The 20,197-nt window shown below is 43.4% G+C and overlaps 2 protein-coding genes across 9 annotated transcripts in view; one reads left to right on the top strand and one right to left on the bottom strand.

The window, feature by feature from the left end:
* The window catches only part of LOC135900084 (puratrophin-1-like), a 716,878-nt gene that overhangs the window by 668,696 nt on the left and 27,985 nt on the right, over nucleotides 1–20,197 (bottom strand). The window lies entirely within an intron of this gene.
* The window catches only part of LOC135915999 (uncharacterized), a 34,063-nt gene that overhangs the window by 4,139 nt on the left and 9,727 nt on the right, over nucleotides 1–20,197 (top strand). For 3 of the 5 annotated variants that reach the window (XM_070530828.1, XM_070530829.1, XM_065449197.1), the window contains exons 2-8: nucleotides 3,092–3,260; nucleotides 5,815–5,882; nucleotides 6,457–6,629; nucleotides 7,933–8,105; nucleotides 15,717–15,889; nucleotides 17,236–17,410; nucleotides 18,733–18,907. In XM_070530828.1, the coding sequence (XP_070386929.1) occupies nucleotides 3,092–3,260; nucleotides 5,815–5,882; nucleotides 6,457–6,522 (303 nt within the window). In that variant the 3' untranslated portion in view covers nucleotides 6,523–6,629; nucleotides 7,933–8,105; nucleotides 15,717–15,889; nucleotides 17,236–17,410; nucleotides 18,733–18,907. The remainder of the gene's footprint in view (nucleotides 1–3,091; nucleotides 3,261–5,814; nucleotides 5,883–6,456; nucleotides 6,630–7,932; nucleotides 8,106–15,716; nucleotides 15,890–17,235; nucleotides 17,411–18,732; nucleotides 18,908–20,197) is intronic. The other 2 variants (XM_070530830.1, XM_070530831.1) reach the window with 2 other exon arrangements.

Below are 20,197 nucleotides of genomic sequence, written 5' to 3'. Positions count from 1 at the left end.
ATTCTGAAAATTAATTCTAAATGGATACGTCTTGCAAGCTCGTCGACTACCGCACGTAAATTGCGATATAATTAAGAAGTTCATTAGTGAATTTTCGTTGCATAGTCGATTATGTTTGGATATCTCGCGCAAGTAATGTCCGCCTCTGTCAACAATCGAGCTCAAGGACTAGAATTGTGTTATCTGGAATAGGCGATTGCTTGAAAATCAGTAAAAACCCGCCGCGGTTGTTTAGTGGCTATGGTGTTGGGCTCCGAAGCACGAGGACGTGGGATCGAATCCCGGCCACGCCGGCCGCATTTCGACGGGGGCGAAATGCTAAAACACCCGTGTACTTAGATTTAAGTGCACGTTAAAGAACCCCAGGTGGTACAAATTTCCGGAGTCTCTCACTACGGTGTGCCTCGTAATCAGATCGTGTTTTCGGCACGTAAAGACCTAAAATGGAATTGAAAGCAGTAAAGCATTAAAATTGTCCACCCGTATATTCTTTAATATATACATAATCGCTTATCCGCATGCTAAACCTGAAAGATACCGTTAGGGTGAAATGGTGTAGAAAACACCCAAACATGCCTATTCACCCCATTCTCCCCCCCCCCCCCCCCCGGTGCGCCACAATCCACTTCCTATCATCATCTCCTTGACAGCCTTTAGGGCGGACTTTACTTAACGTAAGCAAAATAAAATTTTTAAATAAATAATCATTAATAAAACTGGCGGCTTCGGAAAAGTGCGCAACGCTCTCGCTCTTGGGAGCAGACATGGCGGAGCAAAAGTTTGTTCAGGGCCTGCAAACGTAACTCGTTCCCGGTTTTGGCTACAGCGTTTCCTTTAGCAGGCATGCGGAAGCGAGCTACAATTTTGATGCATGTATCGTTGCCCGGGTGTACTGGTAAAGGATAAAGGCCTCTATTGCACTAAATTGCTTTCCTCCGAACATTGCATTCTTTTTGGACGTGTTTTATGACTAAAAAAGTAGCATTCGGGAGCACCATCTTTTTGCCACTTATAGCACTACCACAATTATTGTGCTGAAAGAAAGTCAATGCGCTCCCTTTGTTACATGGGCATTTGTAGAAATGGTTCAACTGGTAAGAAAATGCAGCCCAATCACTTGTACTCTCCGAAACTATTGTCCTAAACTCATAATAAAAACTCATAAACCTGATGCGCCGTTGAGGGCAGTAGTTTGGGAGAGAAACCCCTCGCAAAATGTTGTATCCAGATATTCACAGAAAAACTTTGAAGATATCTCACTTTCAGGGATCATTTTCACGTATACTCGGAATAAATGGCAACGTTTCTTACGGATCGCAATCCTTGTCTTGTCTATACGGTCAGCACCGAAGTTCAGGAATTGTATTATTTGATCCCACACAAGAACTTTGACCTCGTTAAACGATTTCATAACATATATAAATGATGAAATTAAATTCTGCAAAGAAGCCGGCGTCAATGTTGCGGCCTTCATGGAGCTACTTTCAATTGATTTAAGATCAACATTCGTGGCTTGGGAAAACAAGTCCAGCGTTCGGGTGTATGCATAGGGTCCCCAGTTGCACCTATACTTAGCCAAATATTTTTGAGCAAGTTTGACAGGGAAGTTGAACGCCAACTTTTCGACATCACATCTTCAGGCACGTTGATTTCCTGATCTTCACACAGAACAGGGTTCCTTCTCGTGAAGTGGTGAATGTTTGAAAGGTTTCTAAAGAAAATAGCATGGATCTCAATTGCTCTACGGAAGTTCCTAAAGATAATGAATACAATTTCTAGATTTGCTACTGGTCCGCACTAAAGACCACATATGCTAGTCCTACCGACCAAGGACTGTGAAACCTGTTCTGAATTTCGAGTCCCGGGCGCTCCAAGTTAATCAAGAGGGGCATAGTCAAAGCCAGTATAACGTCAGCTTTGCAAAAATTATGTGTGCACTCCATGAGTGAGAGTGTAAAAGGCCAGTTGGAAAAATTCCAAATTTCCGGTTATCCCACACAGGTAATCCTGTCGGTACGTACTCATATAGCCATGGAATTAAAGAGTAGGACGAAGCAACCATCAAACGAGAGGGGGGGGGGAATGGCGTTTATGCCTTATGTTCACAAGTTGGCACATAATTTCAAAAATATTGGAAGTAGGTACAACGTTGATGTGATACTCAGGGCAAGAAATAAGCTGGCGCGTATCTGCCCACGCGTTTACAAATAGAACCAAGGTATTATTTTGTTAATCATCAAAACAAGTTTGTTAAATGCAGAATGGGGTGGTTTACCTGATCCCCTTCCCTTGCCGTAAAGTATATGCGGGGAAATCCGGCAGATGCGTAAACGATCGACTTAGGGAACACAACACATCGTTAAAATCCACAAGTTATACTTATCTAGCCATGCACTGCAGAAACTGCAGCAACGCTGGGTGTAAGCCACACTTTAGTGACACTCAGATAATTTTTAGACACAAATATCAAGTAACTCGTGAAAAAGTTGAGGCGCGCCATAATAAAAAAAGGGGTACTAATTGCATCAGTCAAACAACAATTACCCTGCACGATAGAGAGTATGCATATCCAGATAGACATCAATTGGGATAGGATTTTGAGGTGATGTGAAATCTCAATTTAAATGAAATTATGGGGATTTACGGGCCAGAACCACGATATGATTAAGGCATGACGCAGTGGGGGACTCGGGAAATCTGTACCATTGAGTTCATTAACATTCATTTGGCTTCATTAACATGAACCCAAACCTAAGTAGGGCTGTTTTCGCATTTCGCACCCATCGAAATGCGCCTGCCATGACCGGGATTCGAACAGGTGACCTCGTGCTCAGCAGCCCAACATCATAGCTACTAACCAACAGGGGTATTAAGTCTTGGCGCTGGTGTTACGACTGTCTCATCTTGTTTTCTGCGCATGTGAGAAAATCGAGTAACATCTTTCTAAATGTTTATCTGTCCAAGAATAAATTCAGTAGAGAGTCAAGCGCTGTCCAGTATACTTCCTTCTTGTGTCGACGTTTTATGTGTGCTTCAATCAAATTTCAAGTTCGTGAATAGGTTCTATCACATCCTTCCCCTCTGTGCCCAGGTGTTTCCAGAGGGTAGCGGCCAGAAGCGGGTATTTGAGCAAGGAGTAAAGGATAGTGTGGATGCCTTTGTGCCATCGTCCACTGGCAAGACACACCATGCAAGATATGATCACTCCAAGAGTGGTGTCGGGCACTCTCGAAAGATTATTGAGGCAGTTCGGCCACCGGGTAAGTGACTTTTCATAACTCTCATCTCGCACTCTGCCCTCCACTAGGCAGATGATGACAGGCAGATTGGGACCTCATTCGGTCAACAATAGCCGAGCAAGATATGCCTCAAGCTGGATTGAACGCTTCAACGAGGGGACTTCATGAAAGTTATTTAAAAGCGTTACTTGCCGAAGACAACTCCCGACATGAGGGCTCGAGCGACATTCCTTCGTTGTTGACACATAGTGTTAGGGTCATTGGTTTAGCATAAAGCGGACCGGCAATAGGTAATTGGATACTTCATCTCATGACCAGTTCCCTAGCGCATATTCGCATAATCCCTTAGTTGCCACTGTTTATCAATTCTGCCTTATTCTGGCCTTAGTCGGCAGCCGGCATAACGTCATACACACGTAGTTACCGTTAATATCTTGTCATATGATTTGTCAGTAACACCAGTGCATTGCCCTCTTGTTCTTCTCCTGTTGCCTTGGCAGTATGCGCAAGCAACCCTTGGCCCCTTTAAGGCGGTGTATTGAACATTTTCTCCCTATCTTACAAGGCAACTTGCCTGGATTATTCCATTCAATGCTGCTGACAGATCTGACAGTATGACAGTATGATGAAGCCATACTGGAGCGCGGTTTATAGGGCGTGCAGTGCCACTTGGTGCCCATTAACGTCGTGTCTTTTACTGGTCACAGCTACTGCTAGGGACTTCAGTTAGAGCACTTCCAATCATCAATCAACGGGTTCATGCATGTTGGTGCTTGGTCTGTCCGCTGCAGGCGCTACCTCGCGGCATTTCCCTAGGAAAAATTGCACCCCAACTGCTGTCACTTTGAATTAAACTCCAGCCATGGTAGGAATGTGCGTTTTGGGAACAGACATGCCAAATACGGAAATTGTTGCTGATCTTCACTTCAGTTCATGCGATGTTTGTTCAAGTTGGACTGGTTTCACCTCTCCCTGTCTTCGCTGTAGTGTCCTTTCTTGTGCAGTTTTTGTGGACGCGTAAATTTCACACTGCGGTGTGTGTTTTGTACGAAGTTGACGTAGTAGTTCTGCGGAAGCACCCAAGGTGGAGCAAAGTAATTAATACAGGAAAAATAAGACATCCACCCGTTCGTAGCAATTGCTACAAAGGAAACCCATACGGGTTCCTCGAAAGAAAAGCCTTACAGTTGAAGAAAAATTCGTCCTGGTCCGGGACTCGAACCCGGGACCATCGCCTTTCCGGGGCAGCCACTCTACCATCTGAGCTAACCAGGCGGCTAGCAGATGACAGGGCGAAGTCGAAATTGTCGACAACACGAAGCAAAGGCAAGAGCTTGACGGTAATAGTTCTGCGAAAACACGCAAGGTGGAGAGAAGTTCTCTCCACCTTGCAGGTTTCCGCAGAACTATAACGTCAAGCTCTTGCCTTTGCTTCACTTGACGCCTTGACTTGACGCCTTGACTTGACGCCTTGACATTGCATGCTTGACGCCTCGACTGACTACATGAGAAAAGAAATGTGAAGTTTTGCGGTTGTCGCACAATGCGTACTTGCACTAACTTTTACACATTATTCTCGCGTTATTACCGTTATGTCGCTATGTTTACCCTTCCCTTGAAATGTTGCGTTAATAACATTTCCGTCTTTTCGTTAATATTCAATACTGTTTAACACTCATGGTCTTGTTAATTACACAACGTAATTGAAAACAATGTATGTGGTTTATGCCTTGTTATAATAATGTTTTTTTCCAACTGAAACGTAAAGTAAATAATTATGTTACATCACGGTTGCACTTACGGGTATAGTTTGTAAACTCATACGGTTTTATACATGTTATATATTCTATGTATTTTCTATGTATTGCCCCCCTTATTCAATGCCTCAGTGGAAGGCTGCAGCGACATTCCTTGTTTGCTGAGCCATATTGTTAGGCTCATAGGTTTTGCATAATATGCACCTGCACTAGGTAACTGGATACTACGTCTCATGACCTGTTCCCTAGCGCTTACTGTAATAATTGATTGGTTGCCGCTGTTTATCAATTCTTCCCTATTCTGGCCTCAGACGGTAGCCAGCATAACGGCATACACACGTGCTTACCGTTCATATCTTGTCATGTGATTTCTCAGTAACACCACTTCGTTGCCCTCTAATTTTTCGATTGTTTCCTTGGTAGTATGCATCAGCCACGCTTATAGGCTCATTTAGGGCCTTGTATTGAACAATTGCTCCATATCTGACAAGGCAACTTGCCTGGTCTGTTCCATTCAGTGCTGCTGACAGATCAGTGTTTTTTCCTAGAATAACCCCTTGTTCAATTGAATACTTGGAAGCGCTTCTTGCTTGCCGCACAATCATACTAAGCAATGCCTAAGCATTGCCAATGCAATGCTTAGGCAATGCTTGCCTAAGCAATGCCAATGCGCGGTTGATGGGGCATGCAGTCCCACTTGCTGCCCGTTTTTGTTGTGGTTTTACTGGTGACAGTTGCTGATATGGACTTCAGTTGCAGAACTTCTAAGCAACAATCAACGGGTTACTACATGTTGGTGCTTCGCGTGTCCATTGCAGGCACTACCATGTGGCAGTTGCCCAGGAACAATTGCACCTCAACTGCTGTCATTGAGAATTTAACTCGGGTAAGTGACTTTTCATAATTATCATCTCGCACTCTGCCCTCCACTAGGCAGATGATGACAGGCAGATTAGGACCTCATTCGGTCAACAATAGCCGAGCAAGATATGCCTCAAGCTGGATTGAACGCTTCAACGAGGGGACTTCATGAAAGCTATGCGTTCATAGGAATATGCGTTTTGGAGGCGAACACGCGCATTAGTTAAATGGTTGCATATCTTCGCTTCAGTTCATGCGAGTTTGTTTCTAGTGGACAAGTTTCACCACTCCCTGTCTTGGCTGTAGTGTCCTTTTTTGTGCAGTTTTAATGTGGACGCGTACATTTATCTCTGCGGTGTGCATTTTGTACGAAGCTGGTCACTATCAGACGAGGGAATCAGAGGAGAGAGGGATACATAAGATGGCATTGTTGTTGCACGTCTATCCTGCTCGACAGCTTTTACTCTGGGGAAACATGATGTGCAGCATTTTACAAACATTTGTTCAGCTTTTCGTCAGTGCCTCATCCAGAAAAAAGTGTCTGCTGTAGGTAACGTTTCTTGAATGTGTTCTGTCACATTCTTCCTCTCTGTGTCCAGGTGTTTCCCGAGGGCAGCAGCCATAAGCGAGTATTTGAAAGGGAGTGCAAGATGGTGTGGATGTGAGCATCCCAGCGCCTTCTGGCAAGACGCATACAATGGAAGATCCGACCCCTTACTCAATAGTGGTGTTTCGCATTCTCGAACATTTATTGAGGCAGTTCGGCCCTCGGGTAAGTGACTTCATATCTCTTGTCTACCATTCTACTCTGCAATAGGCAGATGATGATTGGAAGGATTGGGCACTCAAATAATCAACAATGCTTGAACTAGGGATGCCTCAAGCTGGATTGAACGATTCAAAGAGTAGACTTCAGGAAAGCTATTAAATGTGTTACTTGTCGAAGACAAGGCCCGAGTGGAAGGCAGCAGCGACATTCTTTGTTTGCTGACAGATATTGTTAGGCTTGTTGGTTTTGCATAACACGAACCTCCACTACGTAACTGGATACTTCGTGTCATGTCACGTTCCCTATCACTTATTCTCATAATTCATTGGTTGCTGCTGTTTATCAATTCTTCCCTATTCTGGCCTTAGAGAGTAGCCAGCATAAAGGCATACACACGTAGTTACCGTTTGTATCTTGCCATGTGATTTGTCAGTAACGACACCTCGTTGCCCTCTTGTTCTTCCCTTGTTTCCTTGATAGTATACATCAGCCAGGCTTATAGGCTCGTTTAGGGCGGTGCATTGAACAATTGCTCCATATCTGCCAAGGCAGCTTGCTTGGTCTGTTCCATTCAATGCTACTGACAGATCAGTGTCTTTTCCTAGAATATTTCCTAGTTCAATGGATTACATGGAAGCGCTTCTCTTTCCTTGCCGCAGAATCATACTAAGCAATACTGAGCCGCGGTTGATGGGGCATGCAGTCCCACTTGCTGCCCGTTTTTGTTGTGGTTTTACTGGTGACAGTTGCTGATATGAACTTCAGTTCGAGCACTTCTAATCATCAAACGACGGGTTCCTGCATGTTGGTGCTTCGTCTGCCTACTGCAGGCGCCACCTCGCGGCATTTGCCTAAGAAAAATTGTACGCCAACTGCTGTCACTGTGAATCAAATTATAGCCATGGTAAAAATGTGCGTTTTAAAAACAGACATGCAAAATACAGAACTTGTTGCTCATCTTCGCTTCAGTTCATGCGATGTTCGTTCAAGTTGTACAAGTTTCATCTCTCCCTGTCTTCGCTGTAGTGTCCTTTTTTGTGCAGTTTTAAAGAGGACGTGTAAATTTGTCCCTGCGGTGTATATTTTGTACGATGTTGACCTGTATGAGACGGGGGATTCAGAGGAGAGAGGGATACAGAAGGCGGCATTGTTCTTGCATATCTGTCCTGCTCATCAGCTTTTCCAGTGGGGAAACACGATGTGCAGCATTTTTCAAACATTTAGTTATTCCTCCGTGCCTCAACGAGAACAAAGTCTCAGGTATAGGTCATGTTTCTTCAATGTGTTCTGTCCCCTTTATGACCAGGTCTTTCCCGAGGGCAGCAGCCAAAAGTGGCTATTTAAAAGGGAGTGCAAGATGCTGTGCATCTTAGCGTACATGCGCCTTCTGGAGAGACGCACACCATGGAAGATCAGATATCTGGCCCAGGAGTGGCGTCACGCACTCTCGAAAAATTATTGAGGAAGTTCGGCCCTCGGGTAAGTGACATTTCATATCTTTTGTCTAGCATTCTACTCTGCACTATGCGGATGATGGCAGGAAGATTGGGTCTTCAGGGGTTCAACATGGTTTATTCAATTGCCTAGGCTCTAGATGCTATCCGCCGGCTCGAAGAGGGTCAAGCTTTCCTGATAGCTGATTTCAAGTCTGCTTGCAGGGAGAAGCAAGTGCAAGTTAATAAAATTAAAATTTTAAGTGACAAGATTGTGTATAAGTGCGAGTCGGCCTAGTTGGAACAGATTCATCTTAAAACCTTTTGGGCGCAACCAAACAGGGACAAAGAATAGAAGAAACACATGGACGAGCGCTTTCTAACAACTGGTTTTATTTTTGAAGAACCACCTGCTTAGATACCCACAGATCGGCGCGATCTAGTCAACAAAGCACGCCTATAGCGCATATAACACACACCGATCTGCGCTGTCAATTCCAGCGAGCACGTCTATAGTACATATAACACTTGATAAAAAGACGTGGTTCAAAGCCACCCGGTCAACATAAAAACAGCAAGGTGCATGAAACAACCACTTACGATAAAGTGCGTTAAAGATTTGATGATAGAAGTGAATTTTCTTTATCCAAGAATGAAACAGAAGGATGGCTGATGCATTTTTCTTTTTGTTTTTCAATCCATTGTGCTTCCACAATTTCCCTCGCGGTTTGATTTCTACGCCTATACAAAATGTCGGTGCTACTAAGACAAGGTGAGCAATACAAGGTTCTTGGCAATACATTGCCAAATGCGTACTAGGGCGACCTTTCAGACTGGGCAAGTGTTCCCTTAACCTCGTGTTAATGCATCTCGCAGTCTGCCCTACGTACACATGGCCGCACGTCATAGGGGTTTGATAAACAACATTCTTAGCGCAATCAACAAATTGGTTCTTGCGGGGATGTTTAACACTAGATTCTTTCTTTGCATCATCCTTTCTTTCGAACTTACTTTTAACCTTAGAGCACACAGTACCTATTTTGTTTTTTGCCGAAAATACCACTTCTACAGCGTAACTACCAGCTACCTTTTTAAGTCTTTGTGAAACGCCGTGCACGTACGCAATCACTGAAATCTTGGAAGATACATCCTTCTGCCTTTGATTCTTTTTGCATTGTCCTTTATCCTGCTTAAGTTTTTTCATTAGTCTAGCGCACGACGCCAGCATCACAGCGAGTGGGTACCCAGCCTTTCTCAACCTCTCAACTTGCTCAAAAAATCCAATCTTTACAGTGTGGTGACATGAATTCAACAACGCTGACCGGAAACACGAAATGACTCCCGAAAAAGTAGCTTCCATCCTAAGTAGCATTTTTTTAGGAAGCATGGACAGAGAGTTGGCCAGATATTTAGAAGGTGTATTAAATAAGGTATACAGATATGTCATGACTACTTGATTTTAGGCCGTCATGTAGGCACGGGTGCTTTCAGGAATAGGGTTGTAGAAGCATTCCGTTCTCTGGGCAAAGGCTTAACATTTACTTCTGAAGTACCGGTAGATAATAAGTTACAATTTCTTGATGTCAAGTTAGAATTTCTACCGGAACAGTTGTGTTGGTCATTCTCACCCCGAGCTGGTAAACCGCTAATGAACTATGCCTCAAACCATTGCAGGCTTGTGAAGAATGGCATAGTCATTTCGTGTTTCCGGTCAGCGTTGTTGAATTGATGTCAACGAACTGTAAAGATCGCATTTTTTGAGCAAGTTGAGAGGTTGAGAAAGGCTGGGTACCCGCTTGCTGTGATGCTGGTGTCGTGGGCTAGACTAAGAAAAAACTTAAACAGGATAAAGGACAATGCAAAAAGAATCAAAGGCAAAAGGATGTAGCTTCCAAGATTTCAGTGATACCGTACGTGCACGGCCTTTCACAGAGACTTAAAAAGGTAGCTGGTAGTTACGCAGTAAAAGTGGTATTTTCGGCAAAAAACAAGATAGGTACTGTGTGCTTTAAGGTTAAAAGTAAGTTCGAAAGAAAGGATGATGCAAAGAAAGAATGTAGTGTTAAACATCCGCACAAGAACCAATTTGTTGATTGCGCTAAGAATGTTGTTTATCAGATCCCTATGACGTGCGGCCATGTGTACGTAGGGCAGACTGCGAGATGCATTAACACGAGGTTAAGGGAACACTTGTTCAATCTGAAAGGTCGCCCTAGTACGCATTTGGCAATGCATTGACAAGAACATGATTGCTCACCTTGTCTTAGAAGCACCGACATAATGTATAGGCATAGAAATCAAACCGCGAGGGAAAGTGTGGAAGCACACTGGATTCAAAAACAAAGAAAAATGCATCAGCCATCCTTCCGTTTCATTGTTGGGTAAATAAAATTCACTTCTATCATCACATCTTTAACGCATTTTATCGTAACTGGTTGATTCATGCACCTTGCTGTTTTTATGTTGACCGGGTGGCTTTGATCCACGTCTTTTTATCAAGTGTTATATGTACTATAGACGTGCTCTCTGGAATTGACAGCGCAGATCTGTGTGTGTTATATGCGCTATAGGCGTGCTTTGTTGACTAGATCGCGCAGATCTGTGGGTATTTAAGCAGGTGGTTTTTCAAAAACAGACCAGTTGTTAGAAAGCGCTCGTCCTTGTGTTTCTTGTATTCGTTGTCCCTGTTTGTTTGCGCACAAAAAGTTTTAAGTTTGTGTATTTGGAAAAAGCAATGGAGTTAAATCGCAAATCTAAAGCTGGGACAGATTCCGACGCTGTACGCGTTGTATCTGAGTAAGTGACCGTTACTAAGGCACGCTGTAACGACTCAGAGAATAGGGTACGGCTTTGCAGTCTGTCTTTGTTCGGTTTGGAAGATAACGCTAAAAAGACTGGGCAAAGTTGGAGCAGAAAATCAATTTCTGTGTGGATAAGCTTGGCATCAAAATAAATGAACGAGAATTTGAGCGGGTGCATCGTTTGGGAAAATGTAGTGAAGACAAGCGGAGACCCATAGTAGCCAAGCTAGCCGTCTTTAAGGACAAAGATCGCATTCTCTGTTCGGCACCCAAACTGATGGGAACGTCATATTCCATTTGCGAAGATATTGCACCAGGAAGTAGACGTGCTAGGCTAAAGCTAATTGAATTTGCAACAACCCAGAATAAAGCTTTTATGATTTCAGTGGACAAGATGCGTATTGATTCAAGAATTTATCTCTACGATGGTTCTGTAAGTGCAGTTGCCCCACTGAATGGATAGCTACAGTTAGGGGCATGCGCACAGATTCACCAACCGGTAAAACTAACCTCGACTTTAGCCTCGCTATCGCTACCGTATGGCAGCATACAAAGCATATTCTCAAAGCGTGATCTCATCTCTTCCCTCTTGGTAGACAGTAAATCCGACATTGTCGCTTTCACAGAGACGTAGCTGCATTCTGCAATAAAGAATGATGAAATCGTTTCATCTCCAAACATGTATGACATATATAGGTGTGACCACTCTCTTAAAATAGGGGGCGGTGTCATGATTGGGGTAAAGAAAAGAAATACGTCATTTTCGGTCAACACAAATTCTGATCTCGAGATTGTCTCGGTGGCCTGCACGATCTCATCTTAGAGGATACTAATACGTAATTGTTACCGTGCACCAGATTCTAACAATTCTTCCATCAATGCTTTGCGCAACACAATCAACAAGGCCATGGAACTCATTTATGAGCTCCTTGTCATATATCGTCCGAATTCATCAACTTGTCTTTGGATTTCAATCTCTCTCAAGCTCTCGCGAAACCCACACGTGGTGCCAATGTTGTTGATCCTATTCTTACTACGGCACCTTAAACAATCGGTCACATAGAATATTTGAATGGGTTCAACGACCACTATTTGCTCGAAATAACAATAAAAACAACACCACCGGTTACGGGTGTAACGAGAAAGCAAATTCGTGGTTACAATTACAGCAATTATAAAACAATAACCTCAGAATTCGAAACTTTCTTCGAAAACACAATGTGGCCATCATTTTACGATAGATCCGTTGAAGAAAACTGGCTCGTGTTTTAAAAGACACTGTCCGCATTAGTAAACAAATATGGATGTTCCACTCGTTAATATAACGAACGATAAGTCGAACCCTTGGTTTACTTGAAAGGTTCAGCAGATGAGGAACAAGAGAGAACGCTTCCACAATATTGCTAAACGAGATCACACATCAGCTGCGTGGGAGAATTGCAAAACGTACCTTAAGTCGTACCGCTAAGCTTTAGGTGAAGCTAAAGATGACTATTTTTATAATTATCTTCTTGAACTGCTTAAGAACAATCCTGCCAAGTTGTGGAAAATTATTTAAAGCCAACGACGAATCCGATCGATTGTCATTATAAAAAGGCAACATTATTCCCATTCCAGACAACGAATGTTCGGAGGTTTTATTTCATTCTGCAACTCCGTATTTACACAGGAGAACACTTCAAATATACATTATGTTTTAGGATTATCTTTTAGCTAGGAATATAAGGAACCTACTGAAGAAACATTGGAGGGCCTCTCTTGTCTCATAAATAACCTTAGGGTGTCTTCGTGTGGTATAGATGGTGTGAACTCAAATATTTTAAATAATATGGTAGAATTGTCAATCAAAATTCTTTCACATATTCAGACAGTGAGTTGAGACTGGCCACTTTCTCGCAGATTGGAAGATGGCGAAAGTTATACCTGTGTTTAAACATGGCAACAGGACCTCCTGTCAGAATTATCGTCCCATTTCCTTGACATGCATTCCCTGCAAGCTGCTCCAACATATTACCGCTTCACAGAGTTACAGATATCATGAGACTAACAAATTCCTTTTTCATAATCAGCATTGTATTTGGAAGGGCTTCTCATGCGAGACACTGTTATTTAAATTTACAACAGATCAACACATTAACTTAAGTTCTTCCTTACAATATAATTCTTGATTTTTCGAAGGCATTTGACCGTGTCGCCCATTGTCGCTTAATATCAAAACTGTCCGAACTCAAATTGCACTCTCTTACCTTGTCATGGTGCCGTAACATATTGTCTAATCGTCAGCAGTTTACCATTGCAAATAACTACTCTTCCTCCGTAACAGACGTTTCTGCTGGTGTACCACAGGGCAGCCTCCTCGTTCCCTTGGTTTTCTTATTCTCTTTTAACGACCTACCGCAGAATTTGCCACCCGCTAAAAGAATATTCGCCGAAGACTGCATAATTTATCGCCCAAACAAAAATTCAGATGATCATCTCGGTTTTTAGCAACGCCTTCAATAGACTATTAGCTGGGGCAATAAATGGCTAATAACTTTAAATACCTAAAAATGCAAAGTAATGTCGTTTACCGGAAAGTCCGAAACCTCATCGTATTCTTACCATATTAATAATTACACTGTTGGAACAGTTACACAATATAACTATCTAGGAGTTCTATTCACATCGAATCTTTCTTGGACAGAGCACATCACGTCCATTTCAGCTAACGCCTTCCAATCGTTGGGGTACTTGCGACGCAACTTAAGAAATGTTCCTTCTAATGTTCGCAAGCTAGCTTACCTAACTCTCGTTGGTACCAAGCTCGAGTACGCATCTACCATTTGGTCCCCTCACCAGAAATACCTTATTGAAACTCTAGAACCGATCCAGAACAGAGCAAGCCGCTTCATTATAAGCGATTACAGCTACCATTCCAGCGTAACACAAATAAAACTTGAGCATTCATTACAATCCTTGAGCACTCGTCGAGAAATTGCCCTTTCATGACTATTCCACAAATTTCTTCACTCCACTCGAACACCCGCTTGCTTGAAACGACCCTATTCCACGTCACATAGGCTTCATAACCATTTCAGCTATGCCCGCCTTTACGGTTCTAGAAATGCATTCCATCACTGAGCTCTTCCTCGTGCGATCAGATTATGGAATTCGCTCCCGGAGACGATTGCATGCGGGTCCAACTGCGATTCATTCCGTGACGCCTTGACTGACTACATGATTAAATAAATGTGAAGTTTTACAGCTGTCGCACAATGCGTACTTGCACAACTTTTACAGCTTATTCTCGCATTATTACCGTTATGTCGCTATGTTTACCCTTCCCTTGGAATGTTGCGTTAGTAACTTTTCTGTCTTTTAGTTAATATTTAATACTGTTTAACACTCTGGTCTTGTTAATTACACAACGTAATTGCAAACAATGTGTGTGATTTATGCCTTGTTATTATATGTTTTTTGCCCACTGAATCGTGAACTAAATAATTATTTTACATCTCGGTTGCACTTACGGTCATAGTTTGTAAACCGATACGGTGTTATAGATGTTATATATTCTATGTATTTTCTATGTACTGCAATCCCTACTCAGTGCCTCACTTTGAGGCCTGTAAGGTATTTTTAAATAAAAAAAAACAACGGATGCTTTAAGGTACATTGAACGCGTCAACGAGTTGAATTCATGAAAGCTGTTTAAAATCGTTACTTGTCGAAGACAAGGCCGGAGTGGAAGGCTGCAGCGACGTTCCTTGTTGGCTGAGCCATAATGTTAGGCTCATAGGTTTTGCATAATATGCACCTGCACTTGGTAACTGGATACTACGTCTCATGTCCGGTTCCCTAGCGCTTACTCTCATAATTCATTGGTTGCCGATGTTTATCAATCCCTCCCTATTCTGGCCTCAGACGGTAGCCAGCATAACGGCATACGCACGAAGTTACCGTTTATATCTTGTCATGTGATTTGTCAGTAACACCGCCTCGTTTCCCTCTTATACTTCCCTTGTTTCCTTGGTAGTATGCATCAGCCAGGCTTATAGGCTCATTTAGGGCGGTGTATTGAACAATTGCTCCATATCTGGGAAGGCAACTTGTTTGGTCTGTTCCATTCAATGCTGCTGACAGATCAGTGTTTTTTCCTAGAATAATCCCTTGTTCAATTGAATACTTGGAAGCGCTTCTCCTTGCTTGCCGCTCAGTCATACTAAGCAATACTGAAGTGCGGTTGATGGGGCATGCAGTCCCACTTGCTGCCCGTTTTTGTAGTGTGTTTTACTGGTGACAGTTGTTGATATGGACTTCAGTTAGAGAACTTCTAAGCAACAATCAACGGCTTACTGCATGTTGGTGCTTCGCATATCCATTGCAGACACTGCCACGTGGCAGTTGCCCAGGCAAAATTGCACCCCTACTGCTGTCACTGTGAATTTCACTCGAGCCACTGTAGAAATATCTGCGTTTTGGAGGCGAACATGCCCAGTAGTGAAATGGTTGCATATCTTAGCTTCAGGTCATGCGAGTTTGTTTCTAGTGGACAGGTTTCACCTCTCCCTGTCTTCGCTGTAGTGTCCTTTTTTGTGCAGCTATAATGTGGACGCGTACATTTATCTCTGCAGTGTGTATTTTGTACGAAGCTGGTCAGTATCAGACGAGGGAATCAGAGGAGGAAGGGACACATAAGATGGCATTGGTGTTGCACGTCTGTCCTGCTCAACAGCTTTTCCTCTGGGGAAAGACGATCTGCAGCATTTCACAAACATTTGTTTACTTCTTTCTCAGTCCCTCATGCAGAAAAAAGTCTCCGATGTATGTCACGTTTCTTGAATGTGTTCTATCACATTCTTCCCCTCTGTGTCCAGGTGTTTCTCGAGGGTAGCAACCAGAAGCGGGTATTTGAAAGGGAGTACAAGATGGTGTGGATGTGAGCATCCCAGCGCCTTCTGGCAAGACGTACACAATGGAAGATCCGACCCCTTACTCAATAGTGGTGTTTCGCATTCTCAAAAATTTATTGAGGCAGTTCGGCCCTCGGGTAAGTGACTTCCTATCTCTTGTCTAGCATTCTACTCTGCAATAGGCAGATGATGACAAGAAGATTGGGCACTCAAATAATCAACAATGCTTGAACTAGGGATGCCTCAAGCTGGATTGAACGATTCAAAGAGTAGACTTCAGGAAAGCTATTAAAAGTGTTACTTGTCGTAGACAAGGTCCGAGCGGAAGGGAGTAGCGACATTCCTTGTTTGCTGACAGATATTGTTAGGCTCGTTGGTTTTGCATAACACGAACCTCCACTACGTAACTGGATACTTCGTATCATGTCACGTTTCATGTCATGAATTATGAGAATAAGTGATAGGGAATATCGCTTATTCTCACAATTCATTGGTTGCCGCTGTTTATCAATTCTTCCCTATTCTGGCCTTAGAGGGTAGCCAGCATAACGGCATACACACGTAGTTACCGTTTGTATCTTGTCATGTGATTTTTGAGTAACGTCACCTCGTTGTCCTCTTGTTCTTCCCTTGTTTCCTTGGTAGTATGCATCAGCCAGGCTTATAGGCTCATTAAGGGCGGTGTATTGAACAATTGCTCCATATCTGGGAAAGCAACTTGCCTGGTCTGTTCCATTCAATGCTGCTGACAGATCAGTTTTTTCCTAGAATAATCCCATGTTCAATTGAATACTTGTAAGTGCTTCTCCTTGCTTGCCGCACAATAATACTAAGCAATACTGAAGCGCGGTTGACGGCGCATGTACTCCCACTTGCTGCCCGTTTTTGTAGTGTGTTTTAGTGGTCACAGTTTTTGATATGGACTTCAGTTAGAGAACTTCTAAGCAACAATCAATGGGTTAGTGCATGCTGCTGCCTTGTGTGTCCATTGCAGGCACTACCACGTGGCAGTTGCCCAGGAAAAATTGCACCTCAACAGCTGTCACTGTTAATTTAACTTGAGCCACTGTAGGAATCTGCGTTTTTGAGGCGAACATGCCTAGTAGTGAAATCGTTGCATGCCTTCGCTTCAGGTCATGCGAGTTTGGTTCTTGTGGACAGGTTACACCTCTCCCTGTCTTCGCTGTAGTGTCCTTTTTTTGTGCACTTTTAGTGTGGACGCGTACATTTGGCTCTGCAGTGTGCATTTTGTACTAAGCTGGTCAGTATTAGACGAGGGAAACAGAGGAGAGAGGGACACATAAGGTGGCATTGGTGTTGCACGTCTGTCCTGCTCGACAGCTTTTCCAATGGGGAAATACGATGTGCCGTATTTTTCAAATATTTGTTTAGTTCTTTCTAAGTCCCTAATCCAGAAAAACGTCTCTGTTGTAGGTCACGTTTCTTGAATGTGTTCTGTCACATTCTTCCCCTCTGTGTCCAGGTGTTTCCCGAGGGCAGCAGCCAGGAGCTGGTATTTGAAAAGGAGTACAAGATGTTGTGGATGTGAGCATCCCAGCGCCTGCTGGGAAGACGCACACGATGGAAGATCAGATATAGCTGACCCAAGAGTGGTGTCATGCACTCTCGAAAAATTATTGAAGAAGTTCGGCCCTCGGGTAGGTGACATTTCATATCTTTTGTCTAGCATTCTACTCTGCACTATGCGGATGATGGCAGGAAGATTGGGACCTCAAGTTATCAACAATTCTTGAACTAGGGATTCCTGAAGCTGGATTGAACGATTCAACGAGTAGACTTCAGGAAAGCTATTAAAAGTGTTACTTGTCGAAGACAAGGTCCGAGCGGAAGGGAGCGGCGACATTCCTTGTTTGCTGTCAGATATTCTTAGGCTCGTTGGTTTTGCATAACACGAAGCTCCACTACGTAACTGGATACTTCGTATTATGTCACGTTCCCTATCGCTTATTCGCATAATTCATTGGTTTCCGCTGTTTATCAATTCTTCCCTATTCTGGCCTTAGAGGGTAGCCAGCATAACGGCATACACACGTAGTTACTGTTTGTGTCTTGTCATGTGATTTGTCAGTAACGTCACCTCGTTTTCCTCTTGTTCTTCCCTTGGTTCCTTGATAGTATGCATCAGTCAGGCTTATAGGCTCGTTTAGGGTGGTGCCTTGAACAATTTCTCCATATCTGACGAGGGAACTTGCCTGGTCTGTTCCATTTAATGCTGCGGACAGATTAGTTTCTTTTCCTAGAATGATTCCTTGTTCAATGGAATACTTGGAAGCGCTTCTCTTTGCTTGCCGCGGAATCATACTAAATAATACTGAAGCGCGGTTTATAGGGCGTGCAGTGCCAGTTGCTGCCCATTAATGTTGTGTCTTTTACTGATGACAGCTGCTGATATGAACTTCAATTCGAGCACTTCTAATCATCAATCGACGGGTTCCTGCATGTTGGTGCTTCGTCTGTCCACTGCAGGCGCCACCTCGCGGCATTTAATGGCCCAAGAAAAATTGTACGGCAACTGCTGTCACTGTGAATTAAACTATAGCCATGGTAAAAATGTGCGTTTTCAAAACAGACATGCAATATACAGAACCTGTTACTCATATTCGCTTCAGTTCATGCGATGTGTGTTCAAGTGGTACAAGTTTCACCTCTCGCTGTCTTCGCTGTAGTGTCCTTTTTTGTGCAGTTTTAATGTGCACGCGTACATTTGTCTCTGCAGTGTGCATTTTGTACGAAGCTGGTCAGTATCAGACGAGGGAATCAGAGGAGAGAGGGACACATAAGGTGGCATTGGTGTTGCACGTCTTTCCTGCTCGACAGCTTTTCCAATGGGGAAATACGATGTGCCGCATTTTTCAAATATTTGTTTAGTTCTTTCTCAGTGCCTAATCCAGAAAAAAGTCTCTGTTGTAGGTCACGTTTCTTGAATGTGTTCTGTCACATTCTTCCTCTCTGTGTCCAGGTGTTTCCCGAGGGCAGCAGCCAGAAGCTGGTATTTGAAAAGGAGTACAAGATGTTGTGCATGTGAGCATCCCAGCGCCTGCTGGGAAGACGCACACGATGGAAGATCAGATATAGCTGACCCAAGAGTGGTGTCATGCACTCTCGAAAAATTATTGAAGAAGTTCGGCCCTCGGGTAGGTGACATTTCATATCTTTTGTCTAGCATTCTAATCTGCACTATGCGGATGATGGCAGGAAGATTGGGACCTCAAGTTATCAACAATTCTTGAACTAGGGATTCCTGAAGCTGGATTGAACGATTCAACGAGTAGACTTCAGGAAAGCTATTAAAAGTGTTACTTGTCGAAGACAAGGTCCGAGTGGAAGGGAGCAGCGACGTTCCTTGTTTGCTGTCAGATATTCTTAGGCTGGTTGGTTTTGCATAACACGAACCTCCACTACGTAACTGGATACTTCGTATCATGTCACGTTCCCTATCGCTTATTCTCATAATTCATTGGTTGCCGCTGTTTATCAATTCTTCCCTATTCTGGCCTTAGAGGGTAGCCGGCATAACGGCATACACACGAAGTTACCATTTGTATCTTGTCATGTGATTTCGCAGTAAGGTCACCTCGTTGCCCTCTTGTTCTTCCCTTGTTTCCTTGACAGTATGCGTCAGCCAGGCTTATAGGCTCGTTTAGGATGGTGCCTTGAACAATTGCTCCATATCTGACAAAGGAACTTGCCTGGTCTGTTCCATTCAATGCTGCTGACAGATCAGTTTCTTTTCCTAGAATGATTCCTTGTTCAATGGAATACTTGGAAGCGCTTCTCTTTGCTTGCCGCGGAATCATACTAAGTAATACTGAAGCGCGGTTGATAGGGCGTGCAGTGCCACTTGCTGCCTATTAATGCTGTGTCTTTTACTGGTGACAGCTACTGATATGAACTTCAGTTCGAGCACTTCAAACATCAATCGACGGGTGCCTGCATGTTGGTGCTTCGTCTGTCCACTGCAGGCGCCACCTCACGGCATTTAATGGCCTAAGAAAATTGTACGCCAACTGCTGTCACTGTGAATTAAACTATAGCCATGGTAAAATTTGCATTTTAAAAACAGACATGCAAAACACAGAACTTGTTACTCATATTCGCTTCAGTTCATGCGATGTGTGTTCAAGTGGTACAAGTTTCACCTCTCCCTGTCTTCGCTGTAGTGTCCTTTTTTGTGCAATTTTAAAGCGGACGCGTAAATGTTTCCCTGCGGTGTATATTTTCTACGATGTTCACCTGTATGAGACGGGGGAATCAGAGGAGAGAGTGATACAGAAGGCGGCATTGTTCTTGTCAATTGTTGGCTGGTCAGAAACAAATTGCACTTGACATTGCCGATATCAAGGAATCTTTTAATTCCCGCTTCGAAGCCCTTGAAACACGTGTATCTTCGCTCGAATCTTCTACAGGAGCTGTTGACTGTAGTA

This window comes from Dermacentor albipictus, chromosome 1 (assembly GCF_038994185.2).
Source record: "Dermacentor albipictus isolate Rhodes 1998 colony chromosome 1, USDA_Dalb.pri_finalv2, whole genome shotgun sequence".
Lineage (NCBI taxonomy): Eukaryota > Metazoa > Arthropoda > Arachnida > Ixodida > Ixodidae > Dermacentor > Dermacentor albipictus.
The sequence above is the reverse complement of the archived record's forward strand: the minus strand, read 5'-3'. Positions and strand labels throughout refer to the sequence as shown.